Source organism: Choloepus didactylus, chromosome 14 (assembly GCF_015220235.1).
Source record: "Choloepus didactylus isolate mChoDid1 chromosome 14, mChoDid1.pri, whole genome shotgun sequence".
NCBI classification, from domain to species: domain Eukaryota; kingdom Metazoa; phylum Chordata; class Mammalia; order Pilosa; family Megalonychidae; genus Choloepus; species Choloepus didactylus.
Window position 1 is genome coordinate 49,175,831 of NC_051320.1, and position 27,181 is coordinate 49,203,011.

General features: G+C 38.7%; 1 protein-coding gene across 1 annotated transcript in view; it reads left to right on the forward strand.

Moving 5' to 3' along the window:
- TMEM67 (transmembrane protein 67) overlaps positions 1-27,181 on the forward strand; it is an 87,635-nt gene that overhangs the window by 23,693 nt on the left and 36,761 nt on the right. Inside the window, exons 7-12 of the mRNA XM_037803184.1 lie at positions 17,034-17,096; positions 22,464-22,618; positions 22,738-22,846; positions 23,553-23,639; positions 23,998-24,063; positions 26,588-26,744. Coding sequence (XP_037659112.1) covers positions 17,034-17,096; positions 22,464-22,618; positions 22,738-22,846; positions 23,553-23,639; positions 23,998-24,063; positions 26,588-26,744 — 637 coding nt within the window. The remainder of the gene's footprint in view (positions 1-17,033; positions 17,097-22,463; positions 22,619-22,737; positions 22,847-23,552; positions 23,640-23,997; positions 24,064-26,587; positions 26,745-27,181) is intronic.

Genomic DNA, 27,181 nt, shown 5'->3' on the forward strand with positions numbered 1-27,181 from the left:
GCCCATTTTATAATTGGGCTGTTTGTACTATTGTTGTTAAGTTGTATGATTTCTTTATATATGCAAGATATCAGTCTCTTATAGGTACATTTTCAAGTATTTTCTCCCATTGTGTTGATTGCTTCTTTACCTTTTTGACAAATTCCTTTGAGGCACAGAAGCTTTTGATTTTGAGGAGTTCCCATTTATAATTTTTTTGTTTCATGTTTGTGCTTTGAGTGTAAGGTCTAAAAAGCTGCTTCCTATTACTAGGTCTTAAAGATGTATCCCCATATTATCTTCTAGGACTTTCACGGTGGTGACTCTTATATTGAGGTCTGTGATCCATTTTGAGTTAATTTTTGTATAGGGTGTGAGGTAAGGGTCCGCTTTCATTCTTTTGTTTATGGCTATCCAGTTCTCCCAGCCATACTTGTTGAAGAGACTGTTCTGTCCCAGTTCCCTGAGTTAGGGGCCTTATCAAAAATCAGTTGACCATAGATATAGGGATCTATTTCCAAACTCTCAATTCAATTCCATTGATCAATAATGTCTATCTTTGTGCCAGGACCATGCTGTTTTGACCACTGTGTCTTTATAGTGGGCATTAAAGTCAGGAAGTGTAAATCCTCCCACTTTGTTCTTCTTTTTTAGAATGTTTTTGGCAATTCAGGCCCCTTTCTCTTCCAAATAAATTTGATAACCATCTTTTCAAGTCTGCAAAGTAGGTTGTTGGAATTTTGATCGGAATTGCATTGAATCTGTAGATCACTTGGGGTAGAATTGACATCTTAATGACATTTATTCCTTTCCATGAGCACAGAATATCTTTCTACCTCTTTAGGTCCCCTTTGATTTCTTTTAGTAAAGGTATGTACTTTCCTTGTAGAGGTCTTTTGCATCCTTGGTTAAGTTTATTCCTAGGTGCTTGATTTTTTTAGTTGCTATTGTGAATGGAATGTTTTTCTTGAGTGTCTCTTCAGTTAGGTCATTTCTAGTGTATAGGAGCATTACTGACTTTTGTGCATTATATCTTGTATCTCATGACTTTGCTGAATTTATTAGCTCAAGTAGATATGTCTTTGAATCCTCAGGATTTTCCAAATATATGATCTATTATCTGCAAATAATGACAATTTTATTTCTTCCTTTCCAGTTTGGATGCCTTTTATTTCTTTGTCTTGCTGGATTGTTCTGGCTAGAACTTCTAGCACAATGTTGAATAATAATGGTGACAGTGGGCATCCTTGTTTCATTCCTGATCTTAGGGGGAAGGCTTTCAGTCTCTCACCATTGAGTACTATGCTGGCTGTGGGTTTTTCATATATGCCCTTTATCATATTGAGGAGGTTTCCTTCAATTCCTACCTTTTGAAGTGATTTTATCAAAAAAAGGATGCTGAAGTTTTTTGAATGCTTTTTCCATATCTATTGAGATGATCATTTGATTTTTCCCTTTTGATTTGTTAATGTGTTGTATTACATTGGTTTTCTTATGTTGAACCAACCTTGAATGCCTGGAGTGAATCCCATGTGGTCATGGTATATGATTCTTTTAATGTATCTTTGGATTTGATTTGCAAGTATTTTATTTAGAATTTTTGCATCTAAATTCATTAGGGAGATGGGCCTGTAGTTTTCCTTTCTTGTAGCATGTTTATCTGGTTTTGATATTAGAGTGATGTTAGCTTCATAAAATGAGTTAGGTAGTGTTCCTTTTTCTTCAGTTTTTTGAAAGAGTTTGCCCAGGATTGGTGACAGATCTTTTTGGAAAATTTGGTGAAATTCCCTGGTGAAGCCATCTGGCCCTGGACTTTTATTTGTAGGAAGCTTTTTGATGACTGATTGAATCTCTTTACTCGTGATTGGTTTGTTGAGGTCTTCTGTTTCTTCTTGGGTCAGTCTAGGCTGTTCATGTGTTTCCAGGAAATTATCCATTTTCTCTAAATTGTCTAGGTTGTTGGTGTATAATTGTTTATCTTATCATCTATGACTTTTTAAATTTCTTTGGGATCAACAGTAATGTCCTGCCTCTCGTTTCTGATTTTATTTATTTAGGTCTTTTCTCTTTTTGATTTTTTCATTCAGTAGCTAAGAGTTTGTCAGTCTTGCTGATCTTCTCAACTTTTGGTTTTATTTATTCTCTCTATTGTTTTTTGTTCTCCATATCATTTATTTCTGCTTTAATCCTTGTTATTTTTTTTCTTCTACTTGCTTTAGAATTAGTTTGCTGATCATTTTCTAGTTTCTTCAGTTTTTCCAGTAGCTCTTTGATTTTAGTTTTCTTTTTTTTTTAATGTATGCATTTAGAGCTATAAATTTCCCCCTCAATACCACCTTCATTTCACCTCATCCCATAAATTTTGATATGTTGTGTTCTTGTTTTCATTCGTCTCTAGATTTTTAGCAATTTCTCTTGCAATTTCTTCTTTGACCACTGATTGTTTAGGAGTGTGTTGTTTAACCTCCAGATATTTGTGACTTGTTCTAAATCTTTGATGGTTATTGACTTCTAGTTGTGGTCAGAGAATGTGCTTTGAATAATTTCAATCTTTTCAAATTTATGGAGGCTTGTTTTATGCCCCAGCACATGATCTGTCCTGGAAGAAGTTTCATGAGCACTAGAGAAGAATGTATATCCTGGTAATTTGGGACGTAATGCTCTATATATGTCTGTTAAGTCTAATTCGTTTATCACATTGTTTAGGTTCTCACTTTCTTTATTGATCTTCTGGTTGATCTATCTATAGGAGAAAGTGTTGTATTAAAGTCTCCCATGATTATTGTGGAAACATCTGTTCCTTCCTTCAGTTTTGCCAGTGTTTGTCTCATGTACTATGGAGCACCTTGATTGGGTGCATAAACATTTATCATTTTTTCTTCTTGGTGAATTGTCCCATTTATTATTAAATAGTGTCCTTCTTTGTCTGTTATGCCATTCTTGCATTTAAAGTTTATTTTATCTGAAAATAGAATTGCTACCCCTGCTTTCTTTTGACTGTAGCAGGCATAGAATATTTTTTTCCATCCTTTCACTTTCAATTTCTTCATTTCAATTTCTTTCTTAGGTCCAAGATGAGTCTCTTGTAAACAGCATATTGATGATTCATATTTTTTAACCTATTCTGCCACTCAGTATCTTTTATTTGGAGAGTTTAATCCATTCATGTTCAATGTTGTTACTGTGAGGGCAGTTCTTGAACCAGCCATCATATTCTTTGCTTTTATTTGTCACATGTATTTTTTCCCCTCTCTTTCTTTTTTTTTTTTTTAAGTACCCTTGCTAAAACTCTTTAGTTCTACGCCCTTCTCCAGACCTCTCTCTCCTTTCTTTTTTTTCTCAGCCGGTAGAGCTCCCTTTAGTATTTCTTATAGGGCAGGTCTCTTGTTAACAAATTCTCACAGCATTTGTTTGTCTGTGAAAATTTTAAGGTCTACCTCGGTTTTGAAGGAGAGATTTGCTGGATAAAAAATTCTTTGCTGCTCTCTCACTTTAAGCCCACTCTGCAGGTGAACTCACTGCCTTCCCCCCTACATGGGACATGACTCCCAAGGGTGTGACTCTCCCTGGCAACACAGGAAATGACTCCCAGGCATGAGCCTGGGCCCCGTATTGTGGGATTAAGAAAATCATCTTTACAGGGGGAAGCCAAAAGAAGCAAAATAAAGTTTCAGTGGCTGAGTGATTTCAAATGGAGTTGAGAGGTCACTCTGGAGTGCATTCTTATGCACTATATAGATATCCCTTTTTAAGTTTTAATACATTGGAATAGCTAGAAACTACCAAACTCCAACCCAGCAGTCTGGACTCCTGAAGACAATTATATAATAATGTAGATTACAAGGGGTGACAGTGTGATTGTGAAGACCTTGTGGATCACACCCCCTTTATCTAGTGTATGGATGAGTAGAAAAATGGGGATAAAAACTAAAGGACAAATGGGGTGGGATGGGGGGGATGATTTGGGTGTTCTTTTTTCACTTTTATTTTTTATTCTTGTTCTGGTTCTTTCTGATGTAAGGAAAATGTTCAGAGATAGATTGTGGTGAAGAACGCATAACTATGTTATCATACTGTGGACAGTGGATTGTATACCATGGATGATTGTATGGTGTGTGAATGTATTTCAATAAAACTGAATAAAAAAAAAATTCTTATATTCATGCATTTAATCACCATCATTGACCACTCTAGGCTTAGGTTTATATAGCTAGTTATACAATTCCAGTCTTTATCTTCTGTCTTTCTGCCTGGTGTCATACCTGGCCTTAGCCTTCCTCTTTCAACCATAGTCACACTCATCTTTGTTCAGAATACTTACAATATAGCATTACCATCACATACTATTATGCTGTCCATTCCATTTCTGGACCTATACAGTCAATCCTGTTGAACCTTCCGTACTCCTTCAGCATCAAATTCCTGATCTCTAACCTCTTTCTATTTCCTGATAACCTGTGTTCTCAACTCTCAAATTGTGCTCATCAGTGTTAGTCCGTATTAGTGAGACCATGCAGTATCCATCCTTTTGTTTATGGCTAATTTCACTCAATGTAATGCCTACTGTCTACCATTTTGTCTTTTGGATTTTATATCTCATATCTTATTTTATTTTTATTTTTTCCTCTCTCTTGCTTTTTACTCTGATAGTCTTCATTTCTACACTCATTTCCAAATCTCTCTCTCCTGTCTTTCCCTATCTGCCTGTAGTGCTCTCTTTAGTATTTCTTGTAGAGCATGTATCTTGTTCACAAACTCAGTGTCTGTTTGTCGGAAAATATTTTAAACTCTCCCTCATTTTTTTTTTTTAATCTTCATTTTATTGAGATATATTCACATACCACGCAGTCATACAAAACAAATCGTACTTTCGATTGTTTACAGTACCATTACATAGTGGTACATTCATCACCCAAATCAATCCCTGACACCTTCATTAGCACACACACAAAAATAACAAGAATAATAATTGGAGTGAAAAAGAGCAATTGAAGTAAAAAAGAACACTGGGTACCTTTGTCTGTTTGTTTCCTTCCCCTATTTTTCTACTCATCCATCCATAAACTAGACAAAGTGGAGTGTGGTCCTTATGGCTATCACAATCCCCTTGTCACCCCTCATAAGCTACATTTTTATACAACTGTCTTCGAGATTCATGGGTTCTGGGTTGTAGTTTGATAGTTTCAGGTATCCACCACCAGCTACCCCAATTCTTTAGAACCTAAAAAGGGTTGTCTAAAGTGTGCGTAAGAGTGCCCACCAGAGTGACCTCTCGGCTCCTTTTGGAATCTCTCTGCCACTGAAGCTTATTTCATTTCCTTTCACATCCCCCTTTTGGTCAAGAAGATGTTCTCCATCCCATGATGCCAGGTCTACATTCCTCCCCGGGAGTCATATTCCACGTTGCCAGGGAGATTCACTCCCCTGGGTGTCTGATCCCACGTAGGGGGGAGGGCAGTGATTTCACCTTTCAAGTTGGCTTAGCTAGAGAGACAGGGCCACATCTGAGCAACAAAGAGGCATTCGGGAGGAGGCTCTTAGGCACAACCATAGGGAGGCCTAGCCTCTCCTTTGCAGCAACCGTCTTCCCAAGGATAAAACCTGTGGTAGAGGGCTCAACCCATCAAACCACCAGTCCCCTATGTCTGTGGTCATGTTAGCAACCATGGAGGTGGGGTAGGCGAATACCCCTGCATTCTCCACAGGCTCCTCAAGGGGGCACTACATCTTTTTTTTTCCTTGATTTTCTTTTTTTTTTTTTTAACTTTCCCTTCTTTTTTAAATCAACTGTATGAAAAAAAAAGTTAAAAAGAAAACAAACATACAATAAAAGAACATTTCAAAGAGACCATAACAAGGGAGTAAGAAAAAGACAACTAACCTAAGATAACTGCTTAACTTCCAACATGTTCCTACTTTACCCCAAGAAAGTTACCTAATATAGCAACATTTCTGTGAACTTGCTCCTACTATATCCATCAGAAATTAACAGACCATAGTCATTCCTGGGCATCCCCAGAACGTTAAATAGCTTATCTGTTCTTCTTGGATTATTGTTCCCCCTTCCTTAATTGCTCTCTATTGCTAGTTCCCCTACATTCTACATTAGAAGCCATTTGTTTTACATTTTTCAAAGTTCACATTAGTGGTAGCATATAATATTTCTCTTTTTGTGCCTGGCTTATTTCGCTTAGCATTATGTCTTCAAGGTTCATCCATGTTGTCGTATGTTTCACGAGATCGTTCCTTCTTACTACCGCGTAGTATTCCATCGTGTGTATATACCGCATTTTATTTATCCACTCATCTGTTGAAGGACATTTGGGTTGTTTCCATCTCTTGGCAATTGTGAATAATGCTGCTATGAACATTGGCGTGCAGATATCTGTTCGTGTCACTGCTTTCCGATCTTCCAGGTATATACCGAGAAGTGCAATCGCTGGATCGAATGGTAACTCTATATCTAGTTTTCTAAGGAACTGCCAGACTGACTTCCAGAGTGGCTGAACCATTATACAGTCCCACCAACAGTGAATAAGAGTTCCAATTTCTCCACATCCCCTCCAGCATTTGTAGTTTCCTGTTTGTTTAATGGCAGCCATTCTAATCGGTGTTAGATGGTATCTCATTGTGGTCTTAATTTGCATCTCTCTAATAGCTAGTGAAGCTGAACATTTTTTCATGTGTTTCTTGGCCATTTGTATTTCCTCTTCAGAGAAATGTCTTTTCATATCTTTTGCCCATTTTATAATTGGGCTGACTGTACTATTGTCATTGAGTTATAGGATTTCTTTATATATACAAGATATCAGTCTTTTGTCAGATACATGGTTTCCAAAAATTTTTTCCCATTGAGTTGGATGCCTCTTTACCTTTTTGAGAAATTCCTTTGAGGTGCAGAAACTTCTAAGCTTGAGGAGTTCCCATTTATCTATTTTCTCTTTTGTTGCTTGTGCTTTGGGTGTAAAGTCTAGGAAGTGGCCGCCTAATACAAGGTCTTGAAGATGTTTTCCTACATTATCTTCTAGGAGTTTTATGGTACTTTCTTTTATATTGAGATCTTTGGTCCATTTTGAGTTAATTTTTGTGTAGGGGGTGAGGTAGGGGTCCTCTTTCATTCTTTTGGATATGGATATCCAACTCTCCCAGCCCCATTTGTTGAAAAGACCATTATGACTCAGTTCAGTGACTTTGGGGGCCTTATCAAAGATCAGTCGGCCATAGATCTGAGGGTCTATCTCCGAATTCTCAATTCGATTCCATTGATCTGTATGTCTGTCTTTGTGCCAGTACCATGCTGTTTTGGCAACTGTGGCTTTATAATAAGCTTCAAAGTCAGGGAGTGTAAGTCCTCCCACTTCGTTTTTCTTTTTTAGAGTGTCTTTAGCAATTCGAGGCATCTTCCCTTTCCAAATAAATTTGATAACTAGCTTTTCCAAGTCTGCAAAGTAGGTTGTTGGAATTTTGATTGGGATTGCATTCAATCTGTAGATGAGTTTGGGTAGAATTGACATCTTAATGACATTTAGTCTTCCTATCCATGAACATGGAATATTTTTCCATCTTTTAAGGTCCCCTTCTTTTTCTTTTAGTAGAGTTATGTAGTTTTCTTTGTATAGGTCTTTTACATCTTTGGTTAAATTTATTCCTAGGTACTTGATTTTTTTAGTTGCTATTGAAAATGGTATCTTTTTCTTGAGTGTCTCTTCAGTTTGTTCATTTCTAGCATATAGAAACATTACTGACTTATGTGCATTAACCTTGTATCCCGCTACTTTGCTAAATTTGTTTATTAGCTCTAGTAGCTGTATCGTCGATTTCTCAGGGTTTTCTAGATATAAGATCATATCATCTGCAAACAATGACAGTTTTACTTCTTCTTTTCCAATTTGGATGCCTTTTATTTCTTTGTCTTGCCGGATTGCCCTGGCTAGCACTTCCAGCACAATGTTGAATAATAGTGGTGATAGCGGGCATCCTTGTCTTGTTCCTGATCTTAGAGGGAAGGCTTTCAGTCTCTCACCATTGAGTACTATTCTGGCTGTGGGTTTTTCATATATGCTCTTTATCATGTTGAGGAAGTTTCCTTCAATTCCTACCTTTTGAAGTGTTTTTATCAAAAAGGGATGTTGGATTTTGTCAAATGCTTTTTCAGCATCTATTGAGATGATCAATTGATTTTTCCCTTTTGACTTGTTATTGTGTTGTAATACATTGATTGATTTTCTTATGTTGAACCATCCTTGCATGCCTGGAATAAACCCCACTTGGTCATGGTGTATGATTTTTTTAATGTGTCTTTGGATTCGATTTGCAAGTATTTTGTGGAGGATTTTTGCATCTATATTCATTAGGGAGATTGGCCAGTAGTTTTCCTTTTTTGTAACATCTTTGCCTGGTTTTGGTATTAGATTGATGTTAGCTTCATAAAATGAGTTAGGTAGTGTTCCATTTTCTTCAATGTTTTGAAAGAGTTTGAGTAAGATTGGTGTCAGTTCTTTCTGGAAAGTTTGGTAGAATTCCCCTGTGAAGCCATCTGGCCCTGGGCATTTATTTGTGGGAAGATTTTTGATGACTGATTGGATGTCTTTGCTTGTGATGGGTTGGTTGAGGTCTTCTATTTCTTCTCTGGTCAGTCTAGGTTGTTCATATGTTTCCAGGAAATTGTCCATTTCCTCTACATTATCCAGTTTGTTGCCATACAGTTGTTCATAGTATCTTCTTATAATTTTTTTAATATCTTCAGGATCTGCAGTTATGTCACCTTTTTCATTCATTATTTTGTTTATATGGGTCTTCTCTCTTTTTGATTTTGTCAGTCTAGCTAGGGGCTTGTCAATCTTGTTGATCTTCTCAAAGAACCAACTTTTGGTGATATTTATCCTCTCTATTGTTTTTTTGTTCTCTATGTCATTTATTTCTGCTTTAATCGTTGTTATTTCTTTTCTTGGTTTAGGATTGGTTTGCTGTTCATTTTCTAGCTTCTGCAGTTGATCCATTAGTTCTTTGATTTTGGCTCTTTCTTCCTTTTTAATATATGCGTTTAGTGCTATAAATTTCCCCCTTAGCACTGCTTTTGCTGCATCCCATAGGTTTTGGTATGTTGTGTTCTCATTTTCATTCGTCTCTATATATTTAGCAATTTCTCTTGCTATTTCTTCTTTAACCCACTGATTGTTTACGAGTGTGTTGTTTAACCTCCAGGTATTTGTGAATTTTCTAAGTCTCTGATGGTTATTGACTTCTAATTGTATTCCATTGTGGTCAGAGAATGTGCTTTGAATAATTTCAATCTTTTTAAATTTATTGAGGCTTGTTTTATGTCCCAGCATATGATCTATTCTGGAGAAAGTTCCATGAGCACTAGAAAAGTATTTGTATCCTGGTGATTTGGGATGTAATGTCCTGTATATGTCTGTTAAATCTAATTCATTTATCAGATTGTTTAGGTTTTCAATTTCCTTATTGGTCTTCTGTCTGGTTGATCTATCTATAGGAGAGAGTGATGTGTTGAAGTCTCCCACAATTATTGTGGAAACATCAATTGCTTCCTTTAGTTTTGCCAGTGTTTCTCTCATGTATTTTGTGGCACCTTGGTTTGGTGCATAGACATTTACGATTGTTATTTCTTCTTGCTGAATTGCCCCTTTTATTAGTATGTAGTGGCCTTCTTTGTCTCTCAAAACATCCCTGCATTTGAAGTCTATTTTATCTGAGATTAGTATTGCTACACCTGCTTTCTTTTGGCTGTAGCTTGCATGAAATATTTTTTTCCATCCTTTCACTTTCAGTTTCTTTGTGTCCCTGTGTCTAAGATGAGTCTCTTGTATGCAACATATTGATGGTTCATTTTTTTTGATCCATTCTGTGAATCTATATCTTTTAATTGGGGAGTTTAATCCATTTACATTCAACGTTATAACCGTGAATGCATTTCTTGAATCAGCCATCTTATCCTTTGGTTTATGTTTGTCATATTTTTCCCCTCTGTCTATTAATATCCTTTATTGTACCCATACCGAATCTCTTTAGTACTGAACCTTTCTCCAAGTCTCTCTGTCCTTTCTTTGTTTCTCTGTCTGTAGGGCTCCCTTGAGTATCTCCAGTAAGGCAGGTCTCTTGTTAGCAAATTCTCTCAGCATTTGTTTGTCTGTGAAAAATTTAAGCTCTCCCTCAAATTTGAAGGAGAGCTTTGCTGGATAAAGTATTCTTGGCTGGAAATTTTTCTCACTCAGAATTTTAAATATATCGTGCCACTGCCTTCTCGCCTCCATGGTGGCTGCTGAGTAGTCACTACTTAGTCTTATGCTGTTTCCTTTGTATGTGGTGAATTGCTTTTCTCTTGCTGCTTTCAGAACTTGCTCCTTCTCTTCTGTGTTTGACAGTGTGATCAGAATATGTCTCGGAGTGGGTTTATTTGGATTTATTCTATTTGGAGTTCGCTGAGCATTTATGATTTGTGTATTTATGTTGTTTAGAAGATTTGGGAAGTTTTCCCCAACAATTTCTTTGAATACTCTTCCTAGACCTTTACCCTTTTCTTCCCCTTCTGGAACACCAATGAGTCTTATATTCGGACGTTTCATATTATCTATCATATCCCTGAGGTCCGTTTCGATTTTTTCAATTTTTTTCCCCATTCTTTCTTTTATGCTTTCATTTTCCATTCTGTCATCTTCCAGGTCACTGATTCGTTGTTCAACTTCCTCTAGTCTTGTACTATGAGTGTCCAGAATCTTTTTAATTTGGTCAACAGTTTCTTTAATTTCCATAAGATCATCCATTTTTTTATTTAGTCTTGCAATGTCTTCTTTATGCTCTTCTAGGATCTTCTTGATATCCTTTGTATCCCATACTATGGTCTCATTGTTCATCTTTAGTTCTTTGCGTAGCTGCTCTAGGTGCTGTGTCTCTTCTGGTCTTTTGATTTGGGTGCTTGGGCTTGGGTTATCCACATCGTCTAGTTTTTTTCATATGCTTTAGAATTTTCTGTTGTTTTTGGCCTCTTGGCATTTGCTGAACTTGATAGGGTTCTTTTAGGATTTGTAGACCAATTGAAGTCCTTATCTCTAATTTATCAGATCTACAGCTTCGTGGAGTACACTTTCTCTAACTAACCAGCAGGTGGCGTCCACGAGCCACCTGTTCTCCACAAGCCATTTCTCCCCTGCTTAGCCTTTGTGGTGAGTGGGGGAGTGAGTCTTGTGGGGTCCAATTGGTGTACCAAGCTTGCGTGTGTAGTTGGTGTTGCCCGCCCTGTATATGGGTCGTGTTTCTGGGCAGTCAGGGAGGGGGGGTGGCTCTAACAATCAAATCTCCCTGGTGATCCTAGAGTTTTAAAGCTGCTGCAATAGTCGAATCCTTCAGTTCAGTCCTGCCACAGTTTACCTCTGCCACTGACCCACAAGTCCTTGGTATTGGCGTATGGCTCCTGAGACTTGCAAGTGGGCCCCTCTTCCAGGCCGTGCACCCCAGGTCCTCTGTTGAGGGATGACTGTGCTATGTCACAGGTGAGTGCCGTCCCCCCAGGGCAGTTCTGGGCTGCTGGGCTGTGTAGGGAGGCTCCCAGTCTGCTGAAATGATGGCTGAATGGGGCTTTGTTAATTCACACTGCTCTACCTTCCCAACTCTGGGACAATCAGCTGAGGTTGCAGGGAAGGCTAATGTCCACACCCAGTTTTGTGGTGTGTGCCTGTTATTTGAAGCACTTCCGTCACACTGGGTTGTCTGGGGCAGTTCTGGGCTATGGGGCTGGCGATGGGCAGGAGTGTTTCCTGTCCACCAGGATGATGGCTGTGAGCGGACACCCCCCTTTTCTTGGGAAGTTGTGGTGTTTAGTGAATTTTCTCAGCCACTGGATTATTGTGTTTTGTCTCAGAGCTCTCCTAGTTCTGCTCTTGACTTGACCTGCCCAAATTGCAAGTCTTTGAAGCTTTCTGTATTGGGCTTCTTAGAGTAATTGTTTTAGAAGAAGAAAAAAGGATTAAAAAAAAAAAAAAAAAAAAAGTGCCCTCCTCAGAGATCTAATGGGTTATTGAAATGCTAAGAGACAAAGCAACCAGGGCCATTAAGGAAAGGTCCACAGGGCAGAGAGATCAGCTTTTCTTCGGGATTTTCATATGTGCCTCAGGGCCTGAGCTCGGGCCTGAGCTCTGCCCTTCCCCTTTCTATGTTCACCAGAACTCCAAAAATCCTCCGCTTTTATTTTGGAGTTTTTCGTGTTGTTTTTTTCCTATGCCTGTCTCCTCTCTGCTGGGCTGGCTGCTCTCAGATTCTCTGGTGTCTGGTCTCCGTCTATCTATGGTTGGAGTTTGGATCAGCAGAATGAGTTTCCGATAAGGGCTGCCACTGCAGTTCTCCCTTCTCCTTCCCGGAGCTGACAGCCCCTCCTCCCACGGGACTGAGCCTGGCAGGGAGGGGCGCAGGTCCCCTGGCCGCAAAAACTTACAGATTTCGCTGATCTCAGCAGTTCCACGTTTTCATGAGTGTTGTATGAAGTATGCCCAAAGTCAGATTGCTCTGTGGTGTCCAGTCCACGCAGTTCCTGGCTTTCTACCTACTTTCCTGGAGGAGTAACTAAAACATACAGCTCACCAGTCTGCCATCTTGCCCCGCCCGTGTCTCTCCCTCATTTTTGAAGGATAGTTTTGTCAGACATAGAATTTTTGGTTGGCAGTTTTTCTCTTTCAGAATCTTAAATATATCAAGCACATTGCCTTCTTGTCTCCATGGTTTCTACTGAGAAATCTGCACATAGTCTATCAGGCTTCCTTTGTATGTGATGGATTGCTTTTCTTTTGCTGCTTTCACAATTCTGTCTTTGACATTTGATAATCTGATTATTAAGTGTCTTGGAGTCAGTCTATTCTGTTTGGGATACACTGCGCTTCTTGGATCTGTAATTTTATGTCTTTCATGACAGATTGGAAATTTTTAGTGATTATTTCCTCCATTATTGTTTCTGCCCCTTCTCCCTTCCCTTCTTCTTCTGGGGCCAAGGGTGTCAGAAGCCAATTTAAGTTGTTCCTGGTTTTTCTTTTTCCCCATCAGGACTTGGGGTTTGAATTCTCTGAGGGAAGGCAGCCACTTGAGCTAGGCCCCGCTCCGCTTTTCTTAAGGAAGATACTCTCTTTAGGGAATTATCTCATACACTTGAATTTCTCTTTTGTCTCTCTGACTCTCTTAACTCCACCCTTGCCTGGATTAGGGCTGAAATTCAAAATGCCTAAGGCTTTCTCTAATGAGCTACTGGGAATGGGAGGAAAAAAAGGAAAAAGAGAGAGTAACCCTTTTCTTGGGACTCAGCCTTTTTCCAGTATTCTTAGCTCAGCCATCTCCAAAAGCCTCTTATTTATTTATTTATTTATTTCCATCAGCCTTACTTCCTTTCTGCCAGGAATGACCCCAGATTTCATTTCCTGCTTGCTCCAGGTTTATCCGTGCTTGTAGCTTCTACTCAGTAGTCCAGATTTGTTAATTAAAACCACAGTTGGAACTTGGTTGAGTTACTTTGCCTTGCTGCAGGTAGCCTGCTTCTTTCTCCCATGGTGAAGTTTTGCAACTCAGCCTGCCATGCCGGTGGGGGAGGGGCACCAGCTCCGCAGTTTGGGGCACTTTACTTACAGTTCTATGCTGCAATCTCAGTCATTCCACCTATTCCTGGCTGGTGTGCAATGTGTGTCCAGTCACATATGTCCCTCAATAGTTGTTCCAGACTATTTACTAGTTTTTCCTGGCTATTTACTAGTTGCTCTGGAGGACTAACTAAATTCCACACCTCTCTATGCTACCATCTTGCCCCACCTCTCTCCCTCATTTTTGAAGGAGAGTTTCTCTAGATATAAAATTCTTGGCTGGCATTTATTTTCCTCAGCATTGTAAGTATTTCATCCCACCACTTTCCTGTCTCCATGGTTTCTGATGAGAAATCGGCATTAAATCTAACTGGGACTCCCTTGTAAATAACAGGTTGCTTTTCTCTTGCAGCACCCAGGACTCTCTCTTTGTCTTTTGCATTTGGTAGTCTAATCAATATATGATGGAGTGTATTTTCATATTTTTCTTGTTTGGTGTTCTCTGAGCTTCTTGAATGTTCATATTCATGTCTTTTGCTATGTTTCAGAAGTTTTTTGTCATTATTTCTTTGAATCTTCCTTCTGCCCGTTTCTCTCTTTCTTCTCCTTATGGGACTCCCATAATGTGTATATTGGTGCTCCTGATGGTGTCCCATAGTTCTCTTAGGCTGTTTTTGCTTTTAATAGTTCTTTTTTTAATGCTCTTCAGCCTGACTCATTTCAAGTTTGTTGTCTTCAAGTTCACTCATTCTTTCTTCTGCCAACTCCAGTCTGTCTTGAAACCCTTCTGGGCATTTTTCATTGCAGTTATTGTGGTATTAACACTAGCAGTTCTGCCTGTTCCTTTTTAAAATTTCTGTCTCTCTACATCATATTGTTCATTCATTGTTTTCCTGATATCCTTTAGTTCTTTCTCTATACTTTCTTTCATCTCCTTGAACATTTTTAAGATCTTTTTTTAAAGGTTTTGTTTGGTATATCCACATCCTCATCTTCTTTCATTATTTTTTTTTTTCTGTATTTTTATCCTCTTCCTTTGGATGGGTCATCATTTTCTGTTTCTTTGTCTCATACTCTTTTGTTGCACACTGTACATTTTAGTATTTTAAAATGTTAACTCTGGCATTTACTGGGATGTCTGTTTCTTGGTTTTGTAACCAGCTCCTGATAAGACAGAGATTTTCTTGAGCTTCTGGCCTACTATCAGGAAGGTCTGTCCAAGGTGAATGCAGTATGCAGGGTTTTTCCTGTTTTTCTAGTCCTATGTCTTGTCCTGGGCTTTTGCTTGTTAGTTGTTTGGAGTTCCCCTGTTTACAGGAATTTCGTTGTCCTCTCGGTTTCCCAGAGACAGACCTCCCTCTCTCAGGTATTTGATGCTTGCAGGTCTTTATCCCAGATTGTCCATCTCTGTAATTTTTTATGTTCCTTTCATTGTCTCAAGCTGCATTTACCTGGAGGGCAAATTCTGGGAGTTGGGTCACCTTTGAGAGGACTTTTCCAAGTCAGTCTTTCCCAGCCAGCCAAAATAGGGCCAGTTAACCACAAAGCGGGGCACAGACTGGCTCCAAAGTGCCCTGGGGAAGAGATCAGGAAGGGTACTAAATGCTTCTCAGATGGCTCCCCAAAGCTGAGCTTTCCTGGCCTGCCTGGCAAGTGCAGCCCTTCAGCTAAACTGTCCCCTGCAGCCCTGAGGAAGTGCTGAATCTTTAGATCACTACTGCCTCTTCCCCTGTCTAGGGAGGGTTGAAACAATGGCTGCTGTCACCTTTGTCTGGGGCAGGTTGAAACAATAGCTGCCCTCAGAACTGGAACCCAGCAATCAGAATTTCCTAATTAAAAGCCCTGATCAGTTATCGGCTGTGCCTACCCCTGTTCTTGCAAAAGAGGATCTTTATGTCCCTTTATGTCACCAGCAGCTAACCAGGGACTGACTCCCTGGTGGCTTGCTGTGAGGGTGGGGGATGAGCACTTGTAGCCACTGCAGGGAGAAAGCAATTTACTGTTCTTTACTGTAATTTATCTGCCTCTTCCTCCAGCTCTTTCCTGGATGCTGTACAGTATTCTTCTGGCCTCTGTAGTATCAAATAGTTGTTTCAGACAGTTCCTGACTGTTCTATAGTGTTTGGTGGGAGAATTGAGTCCTGGAGCTCCCTACTCTGCCATCTTCTCCAGACATCTCCTTCTGTGTTGTTTTGACATGTCTCCATTAATCTTTAAGCACTTCTTGGTTCCTCTACACTATGTTCCAGGCTCAGCTTGTATAACTGTTATTTTTGATACTTGTATAATACTCAGTTTATGCACTGAAATTTATGTAATTGTATCTCCATTGAATATGTAGTTGTTTTTAGTTAGTATTATAATATTATTGTCAACCATTTTATGCACAGACATGTTTTTGCTTTTGAGGGGATTAGATAAATTTCCTAAGTACTTCTACATTCCTTGTCAAAGCATGTGGATAATCCTTTACGCAAAGATTGTGTGACTTTACACATTGTGTGTGGCTCTGTTTTATATGCATTTGCCAGCATTGTTTCCATTTGCATTTGCCAGCAATGTTGCCACCATTGCTTTCCATTTTTGCCAGGTTTTTTTGTGTTCATCAATCCTTAAGTACGCATGTATGTTTTCTTATAAATTGAGAGTTTTTGCTTACTTAAGAAATAGAAATAGTGCCTCATAATTTTATTGTAAATTTCTTTGATAGCAGTGGTGCCATGTCCACATAATTTGCTTGTAGCTGCTCTGTTTCTTCATGCCCAGAGAATTTACTTTGAATGATTGTCTCTGTGTCTCAATTTTTTAGTGAGATATGCAGGTAAGTTTCAAAGTGGTCATTCTTAACTAGGGATTTGTACCTATAGCGTTCAAAACCCATGCATGCCTTGGTCTCCTACTGGAGATTTTGATTCATTTTGGTTTGGAATGGACCCAGGCATTCTGTGTTTATAGAAAGTTCCACATTGGTTCTCATACCCGCCATTGTTTGTCACCACTTTGGAGATTTTAAATGTTAATTATAACAGGCCAGTTGTCTTGTTGCTTAGAAACCATTCTCGAGTATGTCCTTTTTTATTAGTTGCCAACTTAATACATTCTTTTTAATAATCATAAATAGTGCTATCAGCAAATGTTAATCATTCAAGGCTGTCAGGACCTATTTCTTTCTCTTTTTTATGTGACTGTTTTTGTAGGAGTGGAATGGGATAATAGTTTTTCACTTTTTGATTTTAGACACATTTTGTCTCCTTACATTTCTTGCCTAAGTGACATTTTGTAATGCAGTCCTATTTGTAATAACATATTTTTTAGGCTTAATTCTTAAATTCATGTTAGAATTTATTTTTCTACTGACTTTGAGAAAGTAATGTTACTCTTTTCTCACTCAACAGTGTACATATTGACATCTTCCTAACAGTGTGAGATTAAGGAATCTTCATTTGAACTTAGAACTAAAATTCATCTTTTCATTTATAGGGCATGTCTTTAGCCTCAGAATGGTTTTCACAGTATTTGCACTCATCAGCAGCTGCATGTTTGGTAAGTTTGAATTTTTTAAGATTATTTTATTTAATTTTGAAGAATTGCAGTACTGTTTTTTTCCCCAGATAATTAGCATTTTCTAAGTAGGTATATCTTCTTGGCCATGTTCTATAAGAAGAAGAAACTTTTTCTAGTAGATTGAGAGAGAATATGCAAAGAAAATATTATTCACTGAATTAGGGTTCTCTAGGGAAACGGAGCCAACAGAAGATATCTGTAAATATGAGATTTTATTAAAGTGTCTTATGCACCTGTGGGGATGTACAAGTCCAAATTCTGTAGGGCAGGCCACAACTCTGTTGAAGGTCTTCAATGAACTCCCCAGGAGAGGCTGGCAGGCTGAAGAAGAGAAGTTCCGTAGGGTAGGCTGCAAGCTGGCACTCCGATGAGGGTCTTCAGTGAATTCCCCAGAAGAGGCTAGCTGAGTGAGGAAGAAGTGAAAGTTCTCTTGCTTCACACTTAAAAAATCTTCAACTGATTGGAGTAAATCCAACTGATTGAATTCTCTCATTGCAGAAGACACTCCATTCATTGATGTAATCAGCCACAGATGCAATCAGTTGACTGATGATTTAATAAACCAGCCTTCTGGTTTATTAACCAGCCACAAATGTCCTTTTAGTAACAGTTAGGACCGTGCTTGCTTGACCAGACAGCTGGGCGCTATCACCTGGCCAGGTTGACATATGAACCTAACCATCACAGTCTACCTCTTGTCAAGTTGGCCGTTATACACATCACCCTAAACCATACTCTAAGTAGAACATAGTAACAGACATATGTTTCTCCTAACTATCCTCAGCTGTCCTGCATGTAACCGGAAATGCACTAAATCTCTGAAGAACAGGGTGCAAGTTCTTGGGTAATAGTCACTCTTAAACTTGATATTCTATAACTTAAATACCTTATACTAGTTTCTGTAACTGGTCACATGGTCTTAGTTCATATTTATGACTACCTTCTTCCACTCTGCATTCCATGTTCCTTTTATCCTCAGCAAGCACTTCAACTGGCCATGGTTCTTTGCCTAGTGGGGTGACCTAGACCTTCGTTCCTGAAGTTTCTGGGCCTGGTTTGGGTTGTTGCAGTTTTCCATTGACTTTAATCACAGGACATGGTAGTACTAAGAGACATCCCAGGTGATCTTTTGGATTCCAGGAAACTCTTCTTTACCTCCATTGTACAGTTGCAGTCCAGTTTCTCCTTGGTAGTCAGGATCAATTACCCCAGTCAGTACAGTAATCCCCTTCCTTGCCTTTTGATTCATAGGCGTGAGAAGCCCAAAGTGGCCAGGTGGCAGTCTTAACTTCCAGTTCAACGGAATTATTGTTGTGTCTCCTGGTGGGAGCACTCCTCCTTTTGGAATTAAGATTTGTAGACCAGCAGAGTTTAAGGTTGCAGGAACAGGAAGCAAAAATTTTCCTAGTGGATCACTAGGGATGATAGTGGTGCCATTCCATTTCTACCCCTTGATTCCTGGATTCGTGAATCCTGGCTATGGGAGAAACAGCACCATAGAATGGATGCTGATTCAGAGCATACACAGCCTCCTGGAGAACACTGCCCAAGCCCTGCAAGGTATTGCCACCTAATTGGCACCATAATTGAGTCTTCAAAAGGCCATTCTACTGTTCTATCAACCCAACTGCCTCTGGATGTTGGGGAACGTGGTAAGACCAGAGAATTCCATGAGCATGTGCCCATTCCCTCACTTCATTTGCTGTGATCATTCCTTGATCACAAGCAATTCTGTGTGGAATACCATGATGGTGGATAAGGCATGCTATAAGTCCACGAATGGTAGTTTCGGCAGAAGCATGTCGTGCAGGGAAGGCAAACCCATATCCAGAGTATCTGTCTATTCCAGTAAGAACAAATCACTGCCCCTTCCATGATGGAAGTGATCCAATGTAATCAACCTGCCACCAGGTAGCAGGCTGATCATCTCAGTGAATAGTGTCATATCAGGGACTGAGTATGGGTCTCTGCTGCTGGCAGATTGGGCACTCAGCAGTGGCTGTGGCCAGGTCGGCCTTGGTGAGTGGAAGTCCATGTCACTGAGCCCATGCATAACTTCTGTCCCTACCATCATGAGCACTTGGTTCATGAACCCATTGGGCTGTGACAGGAGTGGCTGGGGAAAGAGGCTGACTGCTAGCTACTGAAAGGGTCATCTTATCTGCTTGATTATTAAAGCGTTCTTCTGTTGAAGTTACCCTCTGATGAGCATTCACATGGGATACAAATATTGTCATGTTTTTTTGCCCACTTAGAAAGCTCTATCCACATACCTGTTCCCCATACCTCTTTGTCGCCGATTTCCCAATCATGTTCCTTCCAAGTCACCCGACCATTCAGCCAAACCATTAGCAACAGCCCACGAATCAGTATACAAACGCACCTCTGGTCAGTTCTCCTTCCAAGCAAAGTGAACAACCAGGTGCTCTGCTTGAAGTTCTGCCCACAGGGAGGATTTCCTCTCACCACTGTCCTTCAGGGACATCCCAGAAAAGGGCTGCAGTGCTGCAGTTGTCCACTTTCTTGTGGAACCTGCATATCATGCAGAACCATCTGTAAACCAGGCCCAAGTTTTCTCTTCCTCAGTCAACTGATTGTAAGAAACTCCCCAACAAGCTATAGCTCTGGGCTGGGAAAGAGGAGAGAATGTGGCGGGAGTAGGGGCCATGGGCATGTGGGCCACTTCCTCATATAACTAATTTGTGCCTTCAGGATCTGCTCGAGCCCTATGTCTTACATACCATATCCATTTTGATGGAGTGCTGCTGTGCATGCCCAACTTTATGGCTTGGTGGGTCAGACAGCACCCAGCTCTTGATAGGCAACTCAGGTCTCATGGTAACTTGGTGGCCCATTGTTAAGCATTCTATCTCTAGTAAGGCCCAGTAGCAGGCCAAAAGCTGTTTCTCAAAAGGAGAGTAGTTATCTGCAGAGGATGGTAAGGCTTTACTCCAAAATCCTAAGGGCCTGCATTGTGATTCTTCTATAGGAGCCTGCCAAGGGCTCCAAATAGCATCTCTGTTTCCCAGTGACACTTCCAGCACCATTGGATCTACTGGATCATACGGTCCAAGTGGCAGAGCAGTTTGCACAGCAGTCTGGACCTGTTGCAGAGCCTCCTCTTGTTCCGTCACTTGGTAAATGGGCGGCGTAGCACACCCAAATGAGGAACATGCCTCCAAACTCCAAAGAGGCCAACTAAGCATTGTGCCTCTTTTTTGGTCACAGGAGTGGCCAGATTCAGCAGCTTATCCTTCATCTAAGAAGGGATATATCAACATGCCCCACACCACTGGACACCTAGACATTTCACTGGTCTTTACTACCAGATATTCAGAAAAAAGCATTTGCCAGCTCAATAGCTGCATACTAGGTATCGGGATGTGTTGATTTGCTCAAGCAATGATACCACATCTGGAACAGCAGTTGCAATTGGAGTCACCATCTGGTTAAGTTGACTATAATCCACTGTCATCCTCCAAGACCCATCTGTTTTCTGCACAGGCCAAATAGGAGAGTCGAACGGGGATGTGGTGGGAATCACCACCCCTGCATCCTTCAAGTCCTTAAGAGTAGCATTAGTCTCTGCAATCCCTCCAGGAATCCAGTATTGCTAGGCAGGGGCAGTTCTAGTGGCTTCCAACTTGGCCTTTCCTACCATAATAGTCCTCACTCCATGAGTCAGGGAACCAATATTGGGATTCTGCCAGTTGCTGAGTATGTCTATGCCAATTATGCTTTCCAGAACTGGGGAAATAACCACAGAATGGGTCCGGGGACCCACTGGACCCACTGAGATGGACTTGAGCTAAAATTCCCATCAGTCACCTGACTTCCATAAGCTCCTACTTTGACTGGTGGACCAGAGTGATGTTTTAGGTCTCCTGGAATTAATGTCACTTTTGAGCCAGTGTCTAATAATCGCTGAAAAATAGGATCATTTCCTTTTCCCAATGTACAGTTACCCTGGTAAAAGGCCCTAGGTCCCCTTGAGGAAGGCTGGGAAGAATATTAACAGTATAAATTTTTGGCAGTGTAACAAGGTCCTTCCCCAAGGATACCCAGCCTTCCCCTTATTTAAGGGGCTATTGAATGTCTCCAAGCTTTATTCAGCTATAATAGGAGAAACTGATTCTTACAGTTATTTAGTAAATGTTTATTGATCACCTACTGTGTGCCAAGCCCTGTTTTTAAATCAGATTATATATTTCAGAAAAAGACAAAATTCTTCAAGGAATTATATTCTAAGTAAATATCAGGTGGTTCTAAGTGCTGTGAAAGAAAATAAATCAGGATAAAGAGCAGACAGAGTGGAAGGGTGGTGCTGTTTTGTATAGGATGGTCAGGAATGCTTCTCTAAAGATAAGACTTTTATGAAGTGCGAGAGAGTCATGTAGATATCTGGGGGACCAGTGTTCTCCGCAGAGGTCACAGCAAAAGTCAAGTTCTAAAGCAGGAGCACGCTGGTTTGTTCATCCCTAAGGAGCAGAAGGAAGCGAATACTGACTGGAGCATGGTGTGCAGGGAAAGTGGAGAGGAGCTGAGGTCAGGGAGGTAGGGAGTGGTGATGGCAAAGATGTGGAGTACTAAGGGAGATGAAAGGATTTTCTACCAAAAGAATGTGGTTGAATTTAAGATTTTGAAAGGGTCACTCTAGCATGGAGAATAGATTTTGTTGAGGCAAGAACAGAAGTAGGGACACCAGTTAGAGGAGTATGACACTAGTCCAAGTAAGAGATAGCGGCAATCGTACAAGGGTCATAGCTATGGTAGTGATGAGAAGTGTTTAGCTGCTGGGTATACTTTGACAATTGAGCTGACAGGATTTACTGATGAATTGGATGTAGGGAAAGAGAAAGAAGATCACCCTAATGTTTTTGACTTGAATAACTGAAAAATGGAGTTGCCTTTTCTTGATAAAGGAGACATTTGAGGGGCAAAATTATCTTATTTTGTCATTCATAAAACAAATTACTTAAACCCAACAAAATGTATTAGGTATATATGCCTAAAATCTAATAGTATGCAAATTATGTCTTTCATGTATATTCTATTTATTTATATAAATGCTAAAAATGTTTACTCATTAACTTGTTTTTATATGTTGGCATGGAAGGTACAATTTAAAAGTACACATTATGCCTCTGCCTATGTAAAGCGATAAAGTTTTTTTCCTAATTAAGCTAGAAGAAAGATACTAGGAAAGCAAAAAAAAAAAGAAAAGAAAAGAAAAAAAGAAGAAAGAATAAGTAAAATTAAATTAAAACCAGGCATTATTTTTCATATCCACTTCTGCTTAGGTTATTAAGATCCATCTTACATTTCTTTTTCATTGTTCTCTTGAAGGTATATTCCAATCTAACATCTTGCCAAACTCTTGGAAATATGTGTGTGATGAACATGAATTCTTATGACTCTGCCACTTTTGATGCATGTCGACTGTTTCAGTTTATCTTTGAAAATACTGCCAGTCTGGGCACTGTTCATTCTGTTTCATTTTGGTAAGAACATTTTGATTATTGAACTGTCATTTTAAATGAATTCACTATAATTACTTTCAAAAATATTAAAAATAAAAATATTGCTTCCCCATTAATAAAATAATTGTAATTGCTTATAGGAGACAGACTCTTCCATGGCTGTTCTATGGAGACCAGCTAGGATTAGCACCTCAAGTACTCAGTACTACACCTCTTCCTACAAATTTCAGTTTTAAAGGGCAAAACCAGGTATAAGTCACTGTATCATTAAAGGATAACTGCATTTTGATTTATAATTTTAAAAAGTAATAAGAAAGTTACTAGTCACAATTCTTACTCTTTTAGGCTGTCTAAAAAACATTAGTTACTAAATATAATATAAGCAGCTAAATATAAGAGCTGCTTGTGAGTACTAAACAGTATTTAGTTTAGCTGTCTTAAGTACATGGATACCCCTGGATTTTGTGATGATGACAGCAAGTACTTGTGGTGTTGGGAAGGGTAGTTTTCATTAACAAACACAAAAACGTTTCTTACTTCTCTGTCTTCACATTTTAAAAAAGTCCTCTCAAAGATCGAATGGAACTCTGTAACATTTCCCAGCACTTCCCAGGTCCCACTTCTCATCTTCAACTTTTTGGTATTCTAGAATGAAGGAATAAGTTTAGCCATCCCCAGACATACTCAACAGAGTTTGAAAAGAGACTCTCTGTCACTAGCACTATCCCTCAATTCTGAAATAATAGTTTTGATGCAAAAAACAAAGCAGTTATGTTAGGTGTGTTGGATCATAAATATATTTAGATTAGAACATTAATTAGATTAATTATATCAAAATGTTCAGTATAATATTTGCTCATTGGAAAAAGAAAGGATTAGTCAAGATGAAATTTCTTTATAGAGTATTATACTGTTCAGTGTATGTAACATTTTGTTCTTGTTTTTCTTTAATCAGAATACAAAACTGAAGTTTGTTGCAGCTTCCTATGATGTAAGAGGAAATTTTCTTAAGTGGCAAACTTTAGAAGGAGGTGTTTTACAGGTGAACATGATTCTATAGCTAAAGAATTACTAATTACCAATTATTAATGTGCCTTAATTTTGCGTGAGGTAAAGAAAAGAGGAAGAAGACTAGATCATTGCTTGAATAGAGCATCAGTTGCTTATTATAGTTGATTTCTTCTTGTGCTTTAATTTGGAATTCCTTAAAACTGCTTCAGATTATGACTAATTTATAATAAAGATGCTTCCTTAACTTTTCATACTCTTGATCATACATTAAATAGGTATTGTATAAAGCATATATCCATGTTGGGGCTTGAGAGTTCTTGACCATAAGCAGAGAAAACATTTTTTATATCCTTATGAGAGATATTTATCAGTTGTTTGTTTTGTTGTAGCTTTGTCCAGACACTGAGGCAAGACTGAATGCTGCTTATTCTTTTGGAACAACCTATCAACAAAATGTAAGTTTAAACTGTATTAGGCAGTCTGTATTTTAGCTTCATTTTTCAAAACTTGTGTAATTTTTAGTGTTTTTAATTGTAGTAAATAATTTCATTGATATAATTATTTATTATCTGGGCACAGACAATCTTAATCAACTTGAAGAGAATACCTCATCTCGTGTAGCATTATATGTTAAATTTTCACAGATGTTTATTTGCTTCTAGGTATATAGGTTTTAAAAGTAATGCTTAAAAAAAAATAATGCCTAGTGATGAATACTGTGAGCTATTGATTGTATACTTCGGATGAATTGTATGGTGTGTGACTATATTTCAATAAAATTGCATTATAAAAAAAAAACAAAAAAACAAAGGCAGCACTGCTACAGCATACGTCCCTTTGTTCATCAGCTTCATCTTTCTGTTCTTTAGACTAGCATTTCCCAAAGTCTATTCCAAGTGTTTTTGAATACTTTTGAAATAGTAACTGATTTTTTTCTCAGGTGTTCCTTGCCTCCACCTTTCTTCCCTACAGACAGCTAGATCGTTGGTTCGTGGAAGAAATGTTACAGTTGAAATACGAGGAAAAGCAAGCTGTTTACAGATTATGAGTTTTTAAAACTTAATCCTCTAGGGAAACAAATAAACAAACAAAAAAGGATTCGTGGCCTAAAGATTTGAGTAAAAACCTCATGATTAAGAGCAAAGCTCCTTCCTCATTATCCTGCAACTAGTATTCCCTAGGCAGAAAGTCAAAGGAGAAGCAACAAGAGCTTGCATATTTCAGGACTTAGAGAGAGGGACTGTTTATTCTCTTCCATGAGAAAAGCCCATGAGAGACCATTAGGTATATGGGACATCTGCTCCATTTCCTGCCTAAAAGCCAAAGAAAGTAGGAAGCCCTCAAAGATGGCAAAATGAGACGTCTGAGAAGATATGGTCCTGAACATTCACACACAGGTTTCTTTTACCTCACCATGGGAGAAATCAACAAAATTATTCCCAGTAACCAAAGAGTTTTATGGAAGCAGCAAAGAGAGTCAGCAGATTTGAATGAGACATAATCTCAGCAACAGAAAAAAAAATAATTCCTGCTTTTGAGCATTTTGGAATAAAATAAAAACAACTTTATTTCCAGTGGTTAATAAAAATGATACTACCTTCTCCCTGCCCCAGTGACAAATAAAAATACTTCCTTTTCTCTCTCTCCATACTTTCTTCTCTCTCCCTCTCCCCCCCAACCTTCTTCTGTAGCCCATTTTGAAATTACAGTACGGTATAAAGGAGTATTATGAGCCATTAAACATTTGAAAGGCATTCAGTAGTATACAAAAAATGCTCCTTGATATACTGTATAACCTCTACACACACACACACACACACACACACACACATTTAATACCTTGATTCCTGTTTTAAAACTGCAATGAAAAATAGCACCATGGAAAACAGATTGGAAGAAAATAAGCTAGCATTTTTAACAGTGGTTATCTCTGGATAGTGAGAGTACAAATATTTTTGTTTTCTTTTTTAAATTTTCTAAATTTTCTGCCATGAATATGAATTACATTTATTATCAAAAATGACATGTATTATTTTAAAGAGAAATATTATTATGTGCCTAACATGGACCAGAAGAATCAGTATTTGTTAAATACCTGCTGCTGTGTGTGCAGCATTTGCTCCATAGACAACAATGTCAGATATATATCATCTGCACTTACAAATGAGGAAATGATGCTCAGTAACATTAGTAATTTACCCAAGGTGTTGCATTAAGTAAATTGTGGAATCAGTGTTCCATGAGGTTCAAATACCATGGTTTTTTTCATTGAACCTGGCTGCCTCTCAGGTAGTTCATAGTTAGTAGAGGAAACAGCTATCGAAACAAATAATTGCAAAGAATCTAAGTGCTATTCTGTAGGTTTGAATAAGGTTTACTATTTTGGTATAAAAGAGAGGGGGTCATCAGCAGTTCCTGAGGAAGTACAAAAGGGCTTCACACAGTGAGTGATACTTGGGCTTGTAGACTGAATATGAGTTTGCCTGGGGAATACAGTCAGGCAGAGAAAACAACGCTTGTAATGTCAGAGAGGCATAGACTAGCATAGCCTGTTTAGGGAACTGCAAGGAGATTAGTGTGAATGAACCATAGAACAGTGGGGAGCAATGGCAGATGAGCCTGGTTCTTTTACCAGGAGCCAAATCATAGATGACATTGCACATCAGGAGAAGGAATTTGGACCCCATCCTTTTAAACCTTTTCATTGATGGACACTTAATGTTAAGAATAAAGCACACCCTCTCCAGCTGGGTTGTAGGACAACAACCAGACAGTTCTTTACTGTTAATATTTCAGCCCTTATTATAAATCATATTTATAGTATCCATGTTTTGGAAGGCACATGAAAATGCATATGAACAAGATGGTTTAAAGATATTTTATTTTACAAAACTAAATCAGTCCCACTTTTTAAAAGATAATAAATTTGCATTCTGATTTTCAATTATGATGCTTTTATTTCTGATTTTATTTTTCCAGTGTGAGATTCGTATGTCTAAAATCTTAACTGACTTTCCCTCTCCTGTATTTTATGATGTGTACCTTGAATATACTGATGAAAATCAACACCACTATATTTGGGCTCTGCCTGTGTTAAACCTAAATCTTCAATACAATAAAATGTTTGTGAACCAAGGTAAGACTTTATACAAACCACTCTTTTTCTGAGCTTCAACCAATAGATGAGTCAACTAGTATGATAATTCAGTAAGCCATGGATTATAAGAAAGGTCATTGATTCCCTTTTATTATATGGTATTAGACAGCACGCCAAAAAAGTAAAACCATACCATTTCTGGTATATTTAGAAACTTTTGCTACATATGTCAGGCATATTATTTAAAAGTTTTTACTATTCTAAGTGTATATCCTGGGTGAAATTAGTAGAACTGTACATTGGAGCTTTTTCAAGCAGTCCTTGAGCTGCTTTTGGACAAATTAGTTTCTTTTATTGTTTTCTGTAGTATAAAATACTGCTTATTCAGGTAATTTTTAAGGAAAATCTTTACAAATTAATGAAAAGTTCAAACAGAAGGCATTCAAGTGAGGTAGAGAAGGTCGTTACCAGTAATT